Source organism: Cystoisospora suis, assembly GCF_002600585.1.
Source record: "Cystoisospora suis strain Wien I chromosome Unknown contig_889, whole genome shotgun sequence".
In the NCBI taxonomy this organism is placed as follows: Eukaryota; Apicomplexa; class Conoidasida; order Eucoccidiorida; family Sarcocystidae; genus Cystoisospora; species Cystoisospora suis.
Genome location: NW_027153690.1, coordinates 803 through 15,378, shown reverse-complemented (window position 1 = coordinate 15,378; position 14,576 = coordinate 803). Strand labels below are relative to the sequence as shown.

The 14,576-nt window shown below is 53.5% G+C and overlaps 2 protein-coding genes across 2 annotated transcripts; one reads left to right on the top strand and one right to left on the bottom strand.

Annotated features, from left to right (window-relative positions):
* Nucleotides 1–448: 448 nt before the first annotated feature.
* On the bottom strand, nt 449–9,991 carry CSUI_002133 (uncharacterized protein). Its single transcript, XM_068062335.1, has 5 exons — nt 6,701–9,991; nt 4,478–6,541; nt 3,744–3,786; nt 2,269–2,969; nt 449–1,866 (listed from the first exon to the last, which is right to left on the bottom strand). The coding sequence occupies exons 1-5, from the start codon at nt 8,976–8,978 to the stop codon at nt 1,829–1,831; spliced, it is 5,124 nt and encodes a 1,707-aa protein (XP_067925683.1). The 5' UTR covers nt 8,979–9,991; the 3' UTR covers nt 449–1,828.
* A 163-nt stretch (nt 9,992–10,154) lies between these two features.
* CSUI_002132 (uncharacterized protein) lies at nt 10,155–14,505 on the top strand (the record flags this gene model as incomplete). Its single annotated transcript, XM_068062334.1, has 6 exons — nt 10,155–10,192; nt 10,432–12,272; nt 12,787–13,079; nt 13,407–13,616; nt 14,244–14,330; nt 14,472–14,505. Coding segments are annotated over exons 2-6 (1,014 nt in total), but the record flags the coding sequence as incomplete, so codon positions are not given.
* Nucleotides 14,506–14,576: the final 71 nt, after the last annotated feature.

The window sequence follows — 14,576 nt, the reverse complement described above, 5'->3', positions numbered from 1 at the left end:
AGGCAAAAATTCCTTCGCTCAAGGCTCGCAAGCAGAAGGCACACGCACACAGAGGATACGGCACTGCGTGCGGGGTCCAGCACTAAATTACCTTAGACCAGCGTGAACTAGTTTTCTTTTTGCAGGTGTCGTATTCAGTGCGTAGTTTTGTTTGGATGCGTGTGCACCTGTGGTTTTACGTACCTGCTGGTTTGTTGGGTTTCACAGCCAGCATGAGTACATGCAGCTTTGAGTCAATTTTGAAGTGCGAGCAGTCCATTCTGAGAACTGATCGCCAGAATCGTATCTACTACAGAAGCGTCACCATGCGCCACTAAGTGAATCGCAGCTCCTGTTCAATGATTTCTCCGGGAAGCTAAGCGTCACCGATATGGCTTCACAAGTATTCTCCGCAAGCTAGACAAAACGACACAGTCCGAAGAAGTGTTCTGTCAGCCGTATAGCTGGTCCCCTGCCGCACCGCTTAATACTTGTTTTTCACAGTAAAATACTTTGTTCTTACATTGCCGGTAGTCCTCTTCCTCCGCTCCACCCCTGCGAGCACCACACTGGAGACCGATCAGGCCCATGCATAAACACTTTGTTTCTTGACACAAACAGAGACTTTGTGGCCTTCACGGGGCTTCTTTTTTATTGCTTCAGAGAAACAGTCAGTAGGAGCAAAACCCGTTGTGGTGTACCTTGTCCGTGTCAGAAACGTTAAGCGAACCCTACCTTCCGACTGCCCTCTTTTCTAAATCATGCCTCTTGAAAGGACGCGGAGCTCCTCACCGCACAGCGATTTCTCTAAAGGTAGCCGCGCCAAGTGAGACAACTATTCTAACGTCTTTCTCGACAGGGACTGTGCTCACAACATTTCAATATCGAACGCTGTCCTTGCTCTTACGTCAACGCCAAAACTACGGAAAACAGGATCAAATCAGAGCGGTTCCACGCGGTGTCCCTGGTATTGTCAAAGAATAGGAGCGCTTGTCAAAAGCAAGAAAAGAGGGGTGCAAAGCTGCAGTTTCAGAACCAAGTATCTTTCATGGGAAACGGTGAATCCAAGAAATAAGAATACACCGCCACCGCACCGGCCCTTCCACGTTTCTTCGTTTCGTCTGCTCTTTCGTCTGCTCCTCCCCCTTCCTTCTCATCCAGTCGTACGACGGGTCTCGGGACCAGAACCTAGCTGCAGCAAAACAGGAATACCTGTGTAATCCCTTTTGTACTTGATACGTGTCTTCGGATCTGCTAAAAACGACGACGTCTTTCACAAGAAAAAATTCGCTATAGCTCAGGTACACAAAACGGAGTACAAGAGATTGTCGTCGTGAATACCGAGCCATCCAATATGCTTCAAATAGCACACGCGTCTCACAGCTTTGTTCATTTTCTAAAGCGGTGGACACCGTAGTCAGCAAGGCGGAACAAAGCTGAAAGGAGAAACCTTCCGTCCCTGGAGTGAGATATGTCACCTAAAAGCGCCGTTACCGTCTCGTCACTTTAGCAAGTTGACAGTGCGTAAAGATGAACACTTCATGTCGACGCACTGCTGTTATGAGGTTGTTCTTCCAATTGAGGGAACGTATAACGTGAACAGGAAAGAACGCCTCTCATTCAGCTTCGTCCATCGTCGTCTGCGTGAGGACTCTTCTAGTGACTGAAGTCTGTTGGGAGATACCACTTTGAGGGCGATGTATGAAGAGGGAAGACAGCTCGGTATTTTACAAGGCATCAGAAGTTGCTTCTCGTACCCTACTCTTTCTGCAAGCCCGGTCTTCCACTCTTGTTGCAAGCCCCTCAAGTCTAAGAGATTGTGGAGAATTGTTTCGATTTACTTCTCTTCCTACATCTGCACGAATGGCAGAGCTTTGCTGTCTGCGTCTGAAAGCACAGACCGTGTGACACACACAATATGGCCAAGGAAATGAAAAAAGCCAAGTGGAAAGCCAGGCCACCGTGCGGCCGAAGAAAACAGCCATCGCATTGCTGACATGCGTTCTCCGTGCTTTTCAACCAGTGCTGGTGGTATCTGAAGCCACGATGGTGTCTGTACGATGCAGACGACAAACGAAGCCCGACTGCAGAGGGCGGCGACAAGAGCAGACGGAACGAAAAGGGCTATCCAGAAGCAAACCACTGCGCCCCGTAGAATAGCGTGTCAACAAGGATCCCCAGTAAGATGACTTTCCTCTTTCAGCCGGCGATAGCCATGGATATATACATATATATATATATATGTGAAGAGATGTGAGACGACCGCAGAAACAGGAAAACTTTTCTCACCCGTCGTAACTTTGTATAGTTCCTGATCTCCCCGCAGCAGAAGCTCGGCAATCCGCAGTGCAACCACTCCACACCAGGTAAAGGACCCCGCGGTAAACTTTGGTGCTTGCTTGTCCCTTTGATCAGCTTCTCTCTCCCAGAGTGCTGACGATCCCGCCTCGTTGATATTCTTTGAAGCGACATCCCTCGCGGCTTGTGAGACGCTTTTCTCAGGCGATTCAGTTGACCGCCGTGGAGCCGTAGCACTTAAGAAACCGAAGAACTCACTCTTCTCCCATGTTTCTTTTGTAGAAGCTTCAGACTCTTCAACTGCGTCTGCTTGTCCTGCGGATCTCGCGAAATCCCGGTTGATCAACAAGCCTTGACTGGCAACAACGCATGAAGGATGAGCAGATTCAGGAGACAAGGAAGAAGGCGGAGTTTCCGGTTCGTGCGCATGAGGAGGAGGGGATAGACTAATCCACCGGGAAGGAAAGCCGAAGAGCAGAACATGCCACAGAGAAGCTATCAAACTTCTTTCAGGCACCGTTCCTCCTCTGGTCTGTCGGGTTCCTCGCGGTGAAGAGGGAAAACAAATACCTTTCTTCCCTGTGAAAAACGACGGATCAGGACGTTCCACTTGATACCATCGGCCTCCTTGAAGGAACACAGGTACATTCCAGTCAGAACTCCCCAGACACAAAGACAGTGCCTCAACCAAACTGTGACACGAAGGCAGATGAAAGCAGGAAAAAACAAAAGAACAGCACAATGAGTCCACCTCGTGAACGTTGAACTATGGAATGCACACGAGCGTACACCAGTCTGACCAAACTCGTAGTCACGAAATCGTTTGCCCACAAGTGCATGTGTGGGTAATATACTCGCGTTCTCTACATATACCACCATACATCATGCGTACGGGTTCATACAAACGCACAGCGCACTGTATATACTGCGCACGCTGCTACGGCTTGACGTAATTCACTACCGCACGCTTGGTCTACGTGCACAGACTCGGTATGACGCACAAATGCGCATACTCAGACTTGCATGCGGATGTACCCTACACACGTTGTCTGCCTAAAGCTAGCCGTAGAAAGGACTCCTTCAAAGCTATATGGTAATCGACTGAGCAGTCTTTCCCGGAGGGTTGGCACGTTCGGCGCGTTTTTCATCAGTTGCCCCGGCCTCCAGGCGTCTGCCGAGAACACCGGCAACAATTAACTAGAATTACGAGAGAGCGCACCGGACGACGAAGTGTGCACCGTCCCGCGTGTTCACGCTTGCACGGGCAACCACGTGTGTCAACATGGGTAACCACTGCAGTGAACATATACACGGGATCTCGCGGAAAGGATTACGCTGAATACGGGATCGAAGCACCACCACACACGAAGAAGTCAGGACAGCCACCGTGATCCCCTCCGCTCACAATGTATGAATTCACAGACAGCCGAGATCGCTGGTCGGTGGGGCACGCAGGCCGTACTTACTCTGTCTGGGTCGCGCATCTCGATATCCCCTTGTCGTTGACTCCTGGACACAAAAGCATAAGCAGACCCCAAAATTGCCCTCAGGCGCCACAGCGAATACCCCAAAGAGAGTTTCCTCTCTCCGTCTAGTTTCTCAAGTGTGGACGCATGTGTGTGCATAGAGATACAGATTTAGCGTGTACAAACCGGCAGCTCCACATAGATACACTCTTAGGTACAGAGACCCACTCGGAAAAAGCCTGGAAACAGTATGAAGACGGGACTCACCCCCCTATTGTAAGGCTTTGCAGTCTTCATCCCCGATATTCCGGGTTCAAGAGCGGCGACACGATCTTCAGCAACCCCTCAAAAGCAACTTCTATAGCCGGAGCCCACCCAGAGGAGCAGGAAACATGTACAGGGGCAAGCTGGAAAGCTACTGCACCCGTTACTTCACTGAAGGAGGTGGCTGGTCGAGACGCAGACGCGAAGGCAGCCATACACGGAAGAACGAAGTACACAAATTTGAGACTTCACCACACTAGAAGAGGAGGAAAAAGAGGTGAAACACCAACGTACTTGTTTCCTGGCGAGTCGCTGTAGACATGCATACCAAGTGGCACTAGCGCCAAACGAGTTTGGGCACGAGAGCCCCTGACTCTATTGCGGCGCCCTTCCCCAACATCATAAATGTTTTTATATCCATACGTATCACAGCCCAGGAACAGTAAACTACGGCAATGTGTATCCCGTACCAAAGGTGTGAGAGATAACAGCGGCCGCGTGGGGCAGTTTCAGTCGCCGTTCTCCACTGACGAGTTCAACTTGCCAGGCTCCTTGTTCTGCTTGCTGCTGTTCTCTTTGTGCCAACCCTTCAGAGCGAAAAGTAAACCAAGAATCATGTCTTTCACCGACGAGAATGGACCAACCATCTTTGTCCTTTACTTTTGTCCCTGCCTTCGCTTCGTGGCAAACAGATTCTGTCCGGGGCGGCGAATGAAAGTCTGGTGTGTCTTCCTTCACGAAAGCCGGCGAGACCGAAACAGAAGACGAGCAGGGATACGGTCTCGAAAGCCTAGCGAACTTGTACCCGATCGCCTGAATGTGACGTGGCAGTAACACGGGAGGAGACACGTAGTACGGGTACAGTCCAGGACTTGTTCTCAGCCTTACCCCACTTCTCTGATTCCAGCAGCCCAGCAGCCTATGGCTCCCGACAACATACAGCGCACTGCAGGAACAGCGTTCCGGGGGTTCTCCGGATGTCCCGCCTGTACCTGAACAGTTGTCGGACTCAGACCCATGTACAGCGACAAGTGGGGCACTTGCACATTCAGTCACGAGAGACGCTGCCTGTTGGGGAGCACAACACCCATTCTCGTCTTCGGGGCCACCTATCGAGGGAAGAGCCCGAGGCGTGGATTCGTCAGCGGCCCGACGTGCGGATAAAGCTGACCATGAAGAACCCCTGGAAAGGCGTGATGAAGATCGTGCCGCAGGTACAATACCAGACAAGCGCGATGGGGGATCAGGACAGATCCGTTTTAATTCGCTCACTGAACCAATCGTTCTACGTGGGGCTGTATAGAACGGAGAAAAGGAGCTGGAGACACCGGGGGGAGAGAAGGGGGAACTCGTTATACAGATGGCAGGCGCAGAGTAGACAGAAAGTCGGGGGGGAGCAACACGGTTCTTGGCACTGTCTCCGCCCTTGCTCGCCCTGGTTTCAGATGGAGACAGCAGTGCTCGTCGACAGGAACAACAAAGACTGCCCCCCGTATCGAAGACGCGGAACACAACCGGAACCCAGCCAGGAGGCGAGGTCTCTATACGCTGCAAGGGTCTTTCCTCAGCGGGACATAGCAGCGAGGGATACAGCGAGACGGCTGCCGCTAGAAACCCCGGATCGTCTTTTTGTCCATATCTGACTTCACTCTCTGCCTTCGCCTCCTCCCCTTGTGTCGGAATATGACTGCCCTTTTCAAGTCCGTAACGTTCGAGCCTGTTCCGCACTTCTCCGAGGAACACCTGTGTCGCTGCGCTTTCTTTCCTCCGTGTATCTACTTCTTCACGCGATTCTCCGCCTCGGTCGGATCCGTTACCAAGCCTCTCAGGTACTTCTCTTTCCGTTTGGCCTACTGTTGAGCGAAAGATCTCACTGTTCGCTGCTTGTGACACCGAAGGTTGTGAAGTCCTTTCATTCTCCTGAATGGACCTGTCCAAAGCGGACCCACCTGCCGAATCTCCCACGCCGGTCAGCAGAGTTGCGTCGGCGTTAGGTACAGATTCGGAATCCGACCACAGCGTTCCGTGTCCCTGTAGAAGGAATTCCACGGCTGTCTCCTGCTCGTCTTCAACAACATCACAGTTCAGGCTGGTGGCGTTCTCACGAGACGTTCGCAGGACCTCCACCTCGCTACGTCGTTCTGCGCCAGAATCTGGTGCAAGAGGTGAAACTTTCAAAGCAAGACGCCGCAGACGGAGAGAAGTCTGCGGAGAGACGGTTCGTCGCGAGAGAGGAAGAGATATGGTAGCTGCGCAGATATCTACATTTTCCTGTAGAGAATCCTTCGCAGGTGTCTCTTTCCGAGAACAGCCGTACAGGGGAGATGAAAGGGAAGAAGACGCAGAACAGGAGGGGGAAGAGCAAGAAGGAGACTGGAGTGGAGACCCAACCTCCTTCCCGGGCAACGAGACAGGGCGAGGACTGGAACAAACCTCTCTCCTTTCATCGCTTACTCTTCGTCCCCCTTCCGTTCCAACGAGAGAGAGGGCATCTTCGCCGATCACCTCCTTTTCCTCTTGGTCTTCGCTTTCATCTTTTCTGGGAAAAAGAGGAGAGAGTGCGCAAACACCAAGGCGTGAAGCAAGCCTACGCAGAGAGGAGACAGGACTCCTTGGATCGGAAAAAACCTCCTCACTCGAACTGCATGCAGTCTGTTTCTCACAACAGCCTACACTTTCCTCTATCAGCATACCTCCGCGTTCAGGTGTCTTTCTCGGTTCCTCTTCCGTACTGCTTGCTCTCTCTTCTCGCGGTGTGACAACGTCCACAGCTTTCTCTGATCCTTCGACATGTCCCGTAAAGGGCCTGGACACGGCGCCTGCCAGAACCAGACTCCGCTTGGAAAAACACCTTGAAGACGGATTAGGAGAGCAACTGAGAAACGCTGAAGACGCCTCTATATCCACGTTATAGTCAGATCTGCGCTCGCTTCCTGATCCTGAAGATGCAGGGGACACACAAGCTAGGCCCTTCGCCGCGTTGTCAACGGACGGCCAAAGGGGAGTAACAGCCAGACAGACGCCTTCACGAAGACCCTCGCTGGTTAACTGCAAAGCCTCCGAATGTTCGACTGTGGCAGCAGCACAACGTGGGCCTTTCGCCTGCTCCTCAACCGAGGAAGGACAATGTAGACGCGAGTATAAACCATGGGAATCTGGCCTTGTTGAATCCTCAGTATTATTATTGGTCGGATCCGGCGTATCTACTCTCTGCTGTATATCCGCCATCTCGTGCCGCAATGCAGATTCCGTGTCCACTTCATATTTGCGGGAGAAACCCACAGAAGCCCCTACTTTCGAGTCCCGCACCGATGCCTTCACCTCTGGTGAAGAAGTCACAGCTGAAGTGGAGCAGTGTGGCGATTTTAGAGACGAAGGAAGATACGAACACGAAAATGGCGAAGAGAGTGCAGGTGGGAAAAGATCTGATGACGTCCCGCTACCAGCATGGCTCTCTGGGCTTTCAGATTCGTATTCTCTAGACTGCACGACAGAGGAGATGGCACCAGTGAGAAGCTCCTTCCTCCTACTCTCCTTGAATTTGCTCTCCGCTAAAAAAGAATCAAGAGAAGAAGACGAGCACGACAGAGTAGATGACGCGAACCCAACGCGGTGTACCAAGGGAGCAACCGCTCTCCAAGGAGAACGTGGGTCCGAGGAGGTCAAGGCCGGGAGTGGAGAGGGGGACGCCGGCGGCGCCTGAGCACCAGCAAAGACCGAAGCAACAAGAGGGGCTGCACAGGGAAGCGACGAAAAAGAGCGAGAAGTAACAGGGGAATTCTTTCTTTCCGAGGGAGCGATCACAGGCGGCACTCGCCTATGGTGCGTGAACGCGGGTGCGGGATGCGGGGAGGAAGGGCCATCGCCACGAAACGGCGGAGAAGAAAACGGGGTGGAAGAAGTCCGAGGCGAAACGAGGTTTGGGAAACAATCGACACCGCTAGCCGAAGTATCGCCAGGCCCGGAGGCTGGCTGTCCGAAAGTCGGGATAGTGTAACTTGATGTAGCCGCTCGACGGACCGGGAGCATTTCGCACCGCGGCTGGGTCGCTGCCGGCGGAAGAGTCGACGGACACGATTCTAAGGGAGCAGAACGCAGAAAATCAGGAGACGCAGACGGGATGGGTGAAGAAAAAGACGAGGAGGAGCTTCCGAATGAAATGGGCGAAGTGAAGCCGGCCCTGGCGGCTGGTGCCGCGGAAGGCACCTGAAATCGGTGCTTGTCTAGATCCGGCGGCCCCGCTTCCTCTTCACCACTCCCCACGGAAAACGACTGCAGAGGCGACTTGAACAGTTCATTTTCCTCTCCCTCCTCGTGGCCGTCTACGGTGCGCATTTTCTTTTCCAGACGGCTCGTCATGGCTTTCTTCCCTGTCCGATTTCCGTCGTCTTCGTGAGCATCCCCTTTCGCCATACTGTGGACGCGAGGAGAGGCAGAAGAAGAGGGTGACAATGAAGGCGATAGCGACGAAAACACCAGAGAAGCTGATGCCTGTCTGTCCTCTTCACGAAACTCCATCACGCCAGCGGATCCCGCGGAGTCTGGTCGAGGCGAGAAAAAGTGAGCGATGGAGCAGTCACTCTCGGAAGAAAACTCCTCCACAGTAGGTGAACGGTTATTCGAAGGGCCGATCCTGTCGCGGAGCTCGCTCACTCCTTCAGCGGAAGCCTCTCGGCTCAAAGAAGGTAGTCGTGGAGGGAGAGAGAAAGCAGACATTAAAGCGGAACAAAAGATCGAAGGACGTTCACAAGGACGCTCGGAAGGCAGGGAAGCCTCAAGGCCGGTAGGGGGTATAGGGGGGCACACATAAATGCCAGTATCATTCTCCGTGAGGAAGGGACGCTGGGAAGGCATCTTCAAAACGTGCGACCCCCCTCTCTCCGTCTTGTAGCCGCAACAGCAAAAACAGGCTGAACTCAAGCACGTGCCTCTCAGAGACACCTTGGCAGGAGCGGAAGACGGTCGCCACATACATGCAGCTGCGCCTGGGTCTCGTCCGAGTGCTCACGAGAGCAACGTTCCTAGTGGTCAGCGCCATGCACCCCAAGCAACCTACGAGGACTGGGCGCGAAAAGTGGTCAAGAAGCGTCAATGCGGTCTTCTACGACAGCTCGGCCAGGGCCACGAAACTAGAGAAGAGGCCCGGGGCTCCGGACGTCAGCAACACGAAAAGAACAAAACCGATGAAGGATTTGAAGGTCGGGCTAGTAGCTGTGGTCGTGCAGTCAGCAAAGGTATCGGAATGAATTCAGCACGACGGAAAACAGTGCACACCTTCCCCGGGCGCTTCCGCTTGACTGTCGCGTCAGCGCGCTGTCACCGAAGCGCGCCGGTGTCAATATGCTTTTCCGTGATGTCTCTACAGGCCGCTCCATGGCCACAGAAAAGTCGTCATGGTTTTCCCCAGCTAGTAGCAGACAAAAACCATAGAAACCCGACAGTTTCGGGTCCTCATAAACAAAGAGAAGAAGGCGACAGCATTCGCTGACCTCACGCCACGAGCGAGTCAGAGCGAAAAACAGGAAGAACTAGAAAGTGAGGAAGCCCGTCTGGCTGGCTTTCCGGTGTGGCAACGGCAAACAACCCACCGACATTGCTGAGGAGCAGAAAAGATACGAATGAATAGATTGCTCCTGTGCGACAAAGTAAACAAAAAACGACGTGGCCACCTCTCTTCTTAGGAGTACTGCTGCAGTTCCGCAAGGTCACCGGAGAATCGGAGTCTTCGCTGAATCGCAGTCGCAAGCCAAGCAGACAAGCAGACGACAGTCACCAGTCGAAGGTTCCATCCTAATGGAAACGGAGACCATAGTCAAGTGGCCACAGTCCATGAAGGAGGGCGAAATGGCCTATCTTGCATACTTCCATCTTCGTGCACTGAGTGACTCGCCTCCGGACATGGCCCCCGTGTGTGTAGGGACTTATTGCCAGCCTGCACCGGCCTCCGAAACAAACCTGTTTACAACGCCGGGCGCAGCAGCTTCAAATGTGTGTGCCAGGAATACTAACAACTGCTAAGCTTTTTTCCGACGCCAGGCGGCGGGTTGTCATTCAAAGCTTTAGCCTCGTGTGTCCTGTGAGTGGGTCTGCTTCGCGCCGTAGGAAAACCTTCCAGCGGCAGCTGTGGAAGGTGGCGATGTAAGCCAGCAAGCGTGCTCGCCTCTCCTCGGAGGAAGTCGGAGCAGGTACGACGCATTTCCGAGTTCTCTGCCTTCTTGGTTGCAAACACTGTTTTTTGTAGTGAGTCACTAGTGTCAACTATCGTTTTTGTGTCCCTTCGGACCCTCTAGGGGACGACTTCCCAGCAAGTGACTGTGCATGGCGGCAGCGCTGTTTCAAGCGCGTGTGATCGGTCGAACCGTTCACAGTCAATCTCTGGCGGGATCGAAGCGTGCCCTTCAGTTTCTCTTCTCCTGTTTCTCAGTACACCAGACGGCGCTAGGGTTCTGTCGAGACAAGCATCTCGGAAGTATAGGTTTGTAGGAAAGAAAACGTGCAAAGAGAAGTATACCCAGGGTTTTGTCCTTGGTTCGCGTACCCGCGGCTGTATACTGCATGGAGTTTATGTCTTCAAACCAGGCGTGTGTCGGCCCGTTGCTCCTCTTTTCAAGCGTTGGGCTTCAGGGTCGTTGCTTTGTGTCTCTCCATTTCAAGTGTAGTTTCCTGCGTGTCCCTCTGCAAAGCAGTGAAGTCCTACGTTCCCAGGCGCTGCTCACGTCTCGTGCCGTCGACCCTCTGCTATTCGCTCGTAGCCGAACGAAACACGATTCTGATACCGTGGATTCTGGGGTTGACACCGTCAGCGGAACTTGTCCCTGTTCCGTACTGGCAGGGCTGCCTCAAGATTGCCGCGGGGACTCTGTCTTCTCACTACCCCTGACGAGCCAGGCACGGTTCTTTACCTGCGCTTATTACTTCCGCCTCTCGGAGGAGCCGAGTGCTCTGGTTTTGTAAGAAGGGCGTTGGATTTTTCGTCCTTCTTTCTGTCTGCAACACTGGTGGGAGTGCGACTGTCTCGGAATCACATGTCTCGCAGTGGCCTTCGTTCGTACGCACCTCGATTTCTTGCTCAAGAAGGTTCCACAGAAATGCTATGCTTCTCTCGCAAGTGATGCTCTAACAGCCCGTAACATTCGACTTTCCTCGGCTCCAGGGGGTTGCGCCTCTAGTACCACGTTTCTTGCCATTTCCAGTTCTCTTGCCGTGTGCTCTTTCTGAGTGCTTCGGGATCGGTCAGCTCTACAAGATCCGGAAACAAAAGGCCCAGCCCAGGTGTTTCATGCAGCACCGCCAATGCCGTGCATCAGCGTCTGCCTCAAGTCACTCTGTTGGACACCGCGCCTCTCCGAAGTTTCTCGGCTTCGACCAGGACCTTTAGTCGCTTCCTCGTCTGACTTGCGTTCCAGATCGCCTTCTGAAGGACGGCTCGCGACAACATAGATACTCTGGTCCTCGGAGAGGCGCATTCGCTTGGCGGGCCGCTTGGGATAGTCACCAATCGCGCGCTTGATCCTCTACTCAACCTGCCAACGCGCAGCCGCGAGGACACCAGTTTCTTGACGGTGGATCAAGCGCATCCCGGCTCTGTCCTGCTTGTACCGTTAACGTTTTCCGAGTAGCTGTCAAACTCGCGCCACCTCATCTAGTGCTGAGCGGACTGGAGAAGGCACTGCCTCGTGGACACACGAGCTGAAATTGAAGCGGCTGGCCACCCACGCTTTTGTATCCCTGCAACTTCGCTGGAGCTTGTATGCATAGGACAAGCTCGACTGTGCAAACACGAGTACAAGAATAATACATGCGGAAGTTGTTGGTCTTTTCGGGTAATCTCGGTCGAAAAGAACTGATCGGCGCTTTTCCCACTTATCATACACGATGGAGAGAACTAGGAGTGGTAGCAGGCAAAGGACCGATCACGCAGAGAAGACCGACGAAAGTGAAGCTCTTAGCGCCTCGAGGTACGGCGAGGAATTCAGTGAAGCAGTAGCGTTGCAGAGGAGTCATGGAGGTACCCTTAATAATGACAGCCAGAGAGCACAGTCCGCAGGGGAACCCGGGGCTCCGACAGGAGAGGATCGTGCTACACACGATAGGGAAGGAAGCGCAGCTTGGAAACCGGAGCCGGGGAAAGGAAATGACGCAGTCAAAAGCTCAATCGAGGAGGCCATGAGCGACTACCGGTCAATGCACAGGAAGCAGTACGAAGAGAGACTCAAGAGAGAGCGAGAGGAGGAAGAGAAGGCGAGAAGATTAGCCGAGGAGCAGGTGGGTAATTTTCGGTGACTTTTGTGTAACTTGGTGACGGCGTGCGCGCACACAATCACATTGGCGGAATGCTAGCGGAAGTATGCCTTGCTTAGCATTTTAGGGATGGACTGAGGAAGACAAATGAGAAAATCTCAGCGTGGCGAGCGTTGTCGGTCCTGCCGACTCTTCGCGGGGTGGTCTTTTGCGGTCCTTTCCATTTTCTTGTCTCTTTGTCCCGGCCGACCTCTCTCTGATCGAGCTGCCGTATAGCGGGAGTTTGGAGGATCCAGAGTATCTGAGAAACTGCGGGATCTAGACTTCTCTGTTTATACTCCCTTACTGGCAGGCTTCCAGGTTGCTCTGAGTTGTAGCTCTCGTAAGCTCTGTCAGTAGGAATGGTCCAGGGAGGGCTGTCTTGAAGAAACAGCTACCGTCAGATGTGCGTAAACACGGAAGTGTTTAGTGGGTCGCTCTACTAAGGTGTCGCGCTTCAGTCGTTTGAAAAGTTTTTTCTTCTTGGCTTTTCCTGTAGAGGGGTTTTGAGCTGGCGGCCAAGAGAGAGGAAGAAAACAGATCGGCAACCCGGCTGGCGGCCGACGCGGAAATGAGTCGACAGCTGTTTGCTCAACTAAATCAACATCTTCTCCCTCCGGCTTCATCCACCACGACAGCTCACTCTGGAGGAGCCCCGCACACCGTGGGAACCGATGCATTCTCTGAAGGCTACTCAAGCGAGTGGCTCGATCGCCTGCGGCAGCAGCACGAGGAAGAACAGATTCGCCAGCAAGGATATAGTTCGTTTCCCGCTCAACCAGACGAGGACAAGTAAGGTCTCTGACTCCAGGTTGGCAGTATTGTGTATGCCTGGCTTTACAGCCTTCCAGTGGGCCTACTTAAAGCCAGGGCTGAATATGCCCCGAGCCGAAACCACGTGAGGACCTAGACGAGCTCGTGCAGGGTGAAGAGTGCGCAGACAGTGGGATGGGCGCCACACAGCCAGGGAAGCGGTTTCGCTGACTGAGACTGCAATCTTAAAGGGGGGCACTTTTTTTCCTGTACGCATACGAGACCTGCCTGCTCAAGAGAGGACTTGGGGTGCTAGGGACGTTCCCTTCTCTCTTCGTCGGCGTCGTTTAGTTAACGGGCATCCAGGGTGTTGCAGCGCGAGTCAAGGCTCGAGTATGTGATGTCACCTGAAATTACACGAGCAGTGCAAGGCGATCAACAAGAGCTGGAGTGTCAGCGTATGATCGTGTGGGGAGTTTGCAGCGTACGACCGCCGATGCGCACGAACTATTCGGAGCGCCTCATCGATGACACGTCTACGGGCTGGCTTCCTTCGGATCGTGGTTTCTCCGACAGGTACGTTCCGGTTCCGCGTCTCTGTGTGTACATTGTTGCAGCCTCTGTCTAAGCTTAATCCGGTAGCACATTATTTTTACGTTTTCCCGGGTGACCCCTATGGTGACCTCTGCGGAAGCGGCTTTCGTTTCGCAGCTCTTCATCAGTGACTGTGTATGCAACGGCTATCCAGAGCTCTTTTCGCGCGGATAGGGAGGGGGGCCCGTTCACAAGGAGTGGCCGTTCGAAGCGTGAGAACCACCACGGATCCCGGCAACCCAGCCGTGTGGTTCAAGCGTGCATTGCACCCGGAGAGGAGAGTGTCTCTTCAGTGTCATGTCCAGCAATTCCCATGGATCAAGCATCGACACGCCGGTTGTTTCGACTGTGCTCTTTTGCGGGAGCGGGAGCGGTAGTCACGACATTCAGGTGGTTTCCGATTGTTGTTTCCTCACGGGCAGTTCTCGTGGCCTGTTTGTGACCAAGTCGTTTCATCAGGAGGTGTGTGTGCGTTTTTGACAGAGGCTGTTCGGTTGCAGAGGTGGCGTGAGCGGTCTGGCCAGATAGTGTGTCTCAGGTAGCCACGTTTCGCCGTACTCTTGAACACAGGCATGACTAGTAGATTTCTGCTTGTGTGACGTCGTACAGCCTGCATGCTGGTGTTGGTCGAGGAGGTGATGGAGCGTTTCGGTCGTTAGGGAACATTCTGCGTGGCGCTCTCGGGGTTCCGACCTGGTGAGGAGTCAGCACTTCTCTGTAATCGCTTCGGTGACGTACGTGGGTGTGTCGAGAGTCAACTGGGGGTATGCCAGCTGGCGCTACGTGCCAGACGAAGGGCTTGCCGTCTCAGTATTGCGACACGTCACGTCTTTTCAGCTCGATGCCCGTTGAGTCTGCAGGATTTTTTCCCCCACCTCTCGATCGGGGGTGACTGGCACTGTATCACATCAGGCCACGAACAAATTACCAGGGGAGCTCTCA

Excerpts from the sequence above, each read along its gene's own strand:
- CSUI_002133 (XM_068062335.1), bottom strand. The coding sequence starts at position 8,978 with ATGTGGCGACCGTCTTCCGCTCCTGCCAAGGTGTCTCTGAGAGGCACG. Across the intron at positions 3,787-4,477 it reads TGTTATCTCTCACACCTTTG|GAGTCAACGACAAGGGGATA; the intron begins GTACGGGATACA and ends TTTTGTGTCCAG. Across the intron at positions 1,867-2,268 it reads ACTATACAAAGTTACGACGG|ACGCAGACAGCAAAGCTCTG; the intron begins GTGAGAAAAGTT and ends CTGTGCTTTCAG.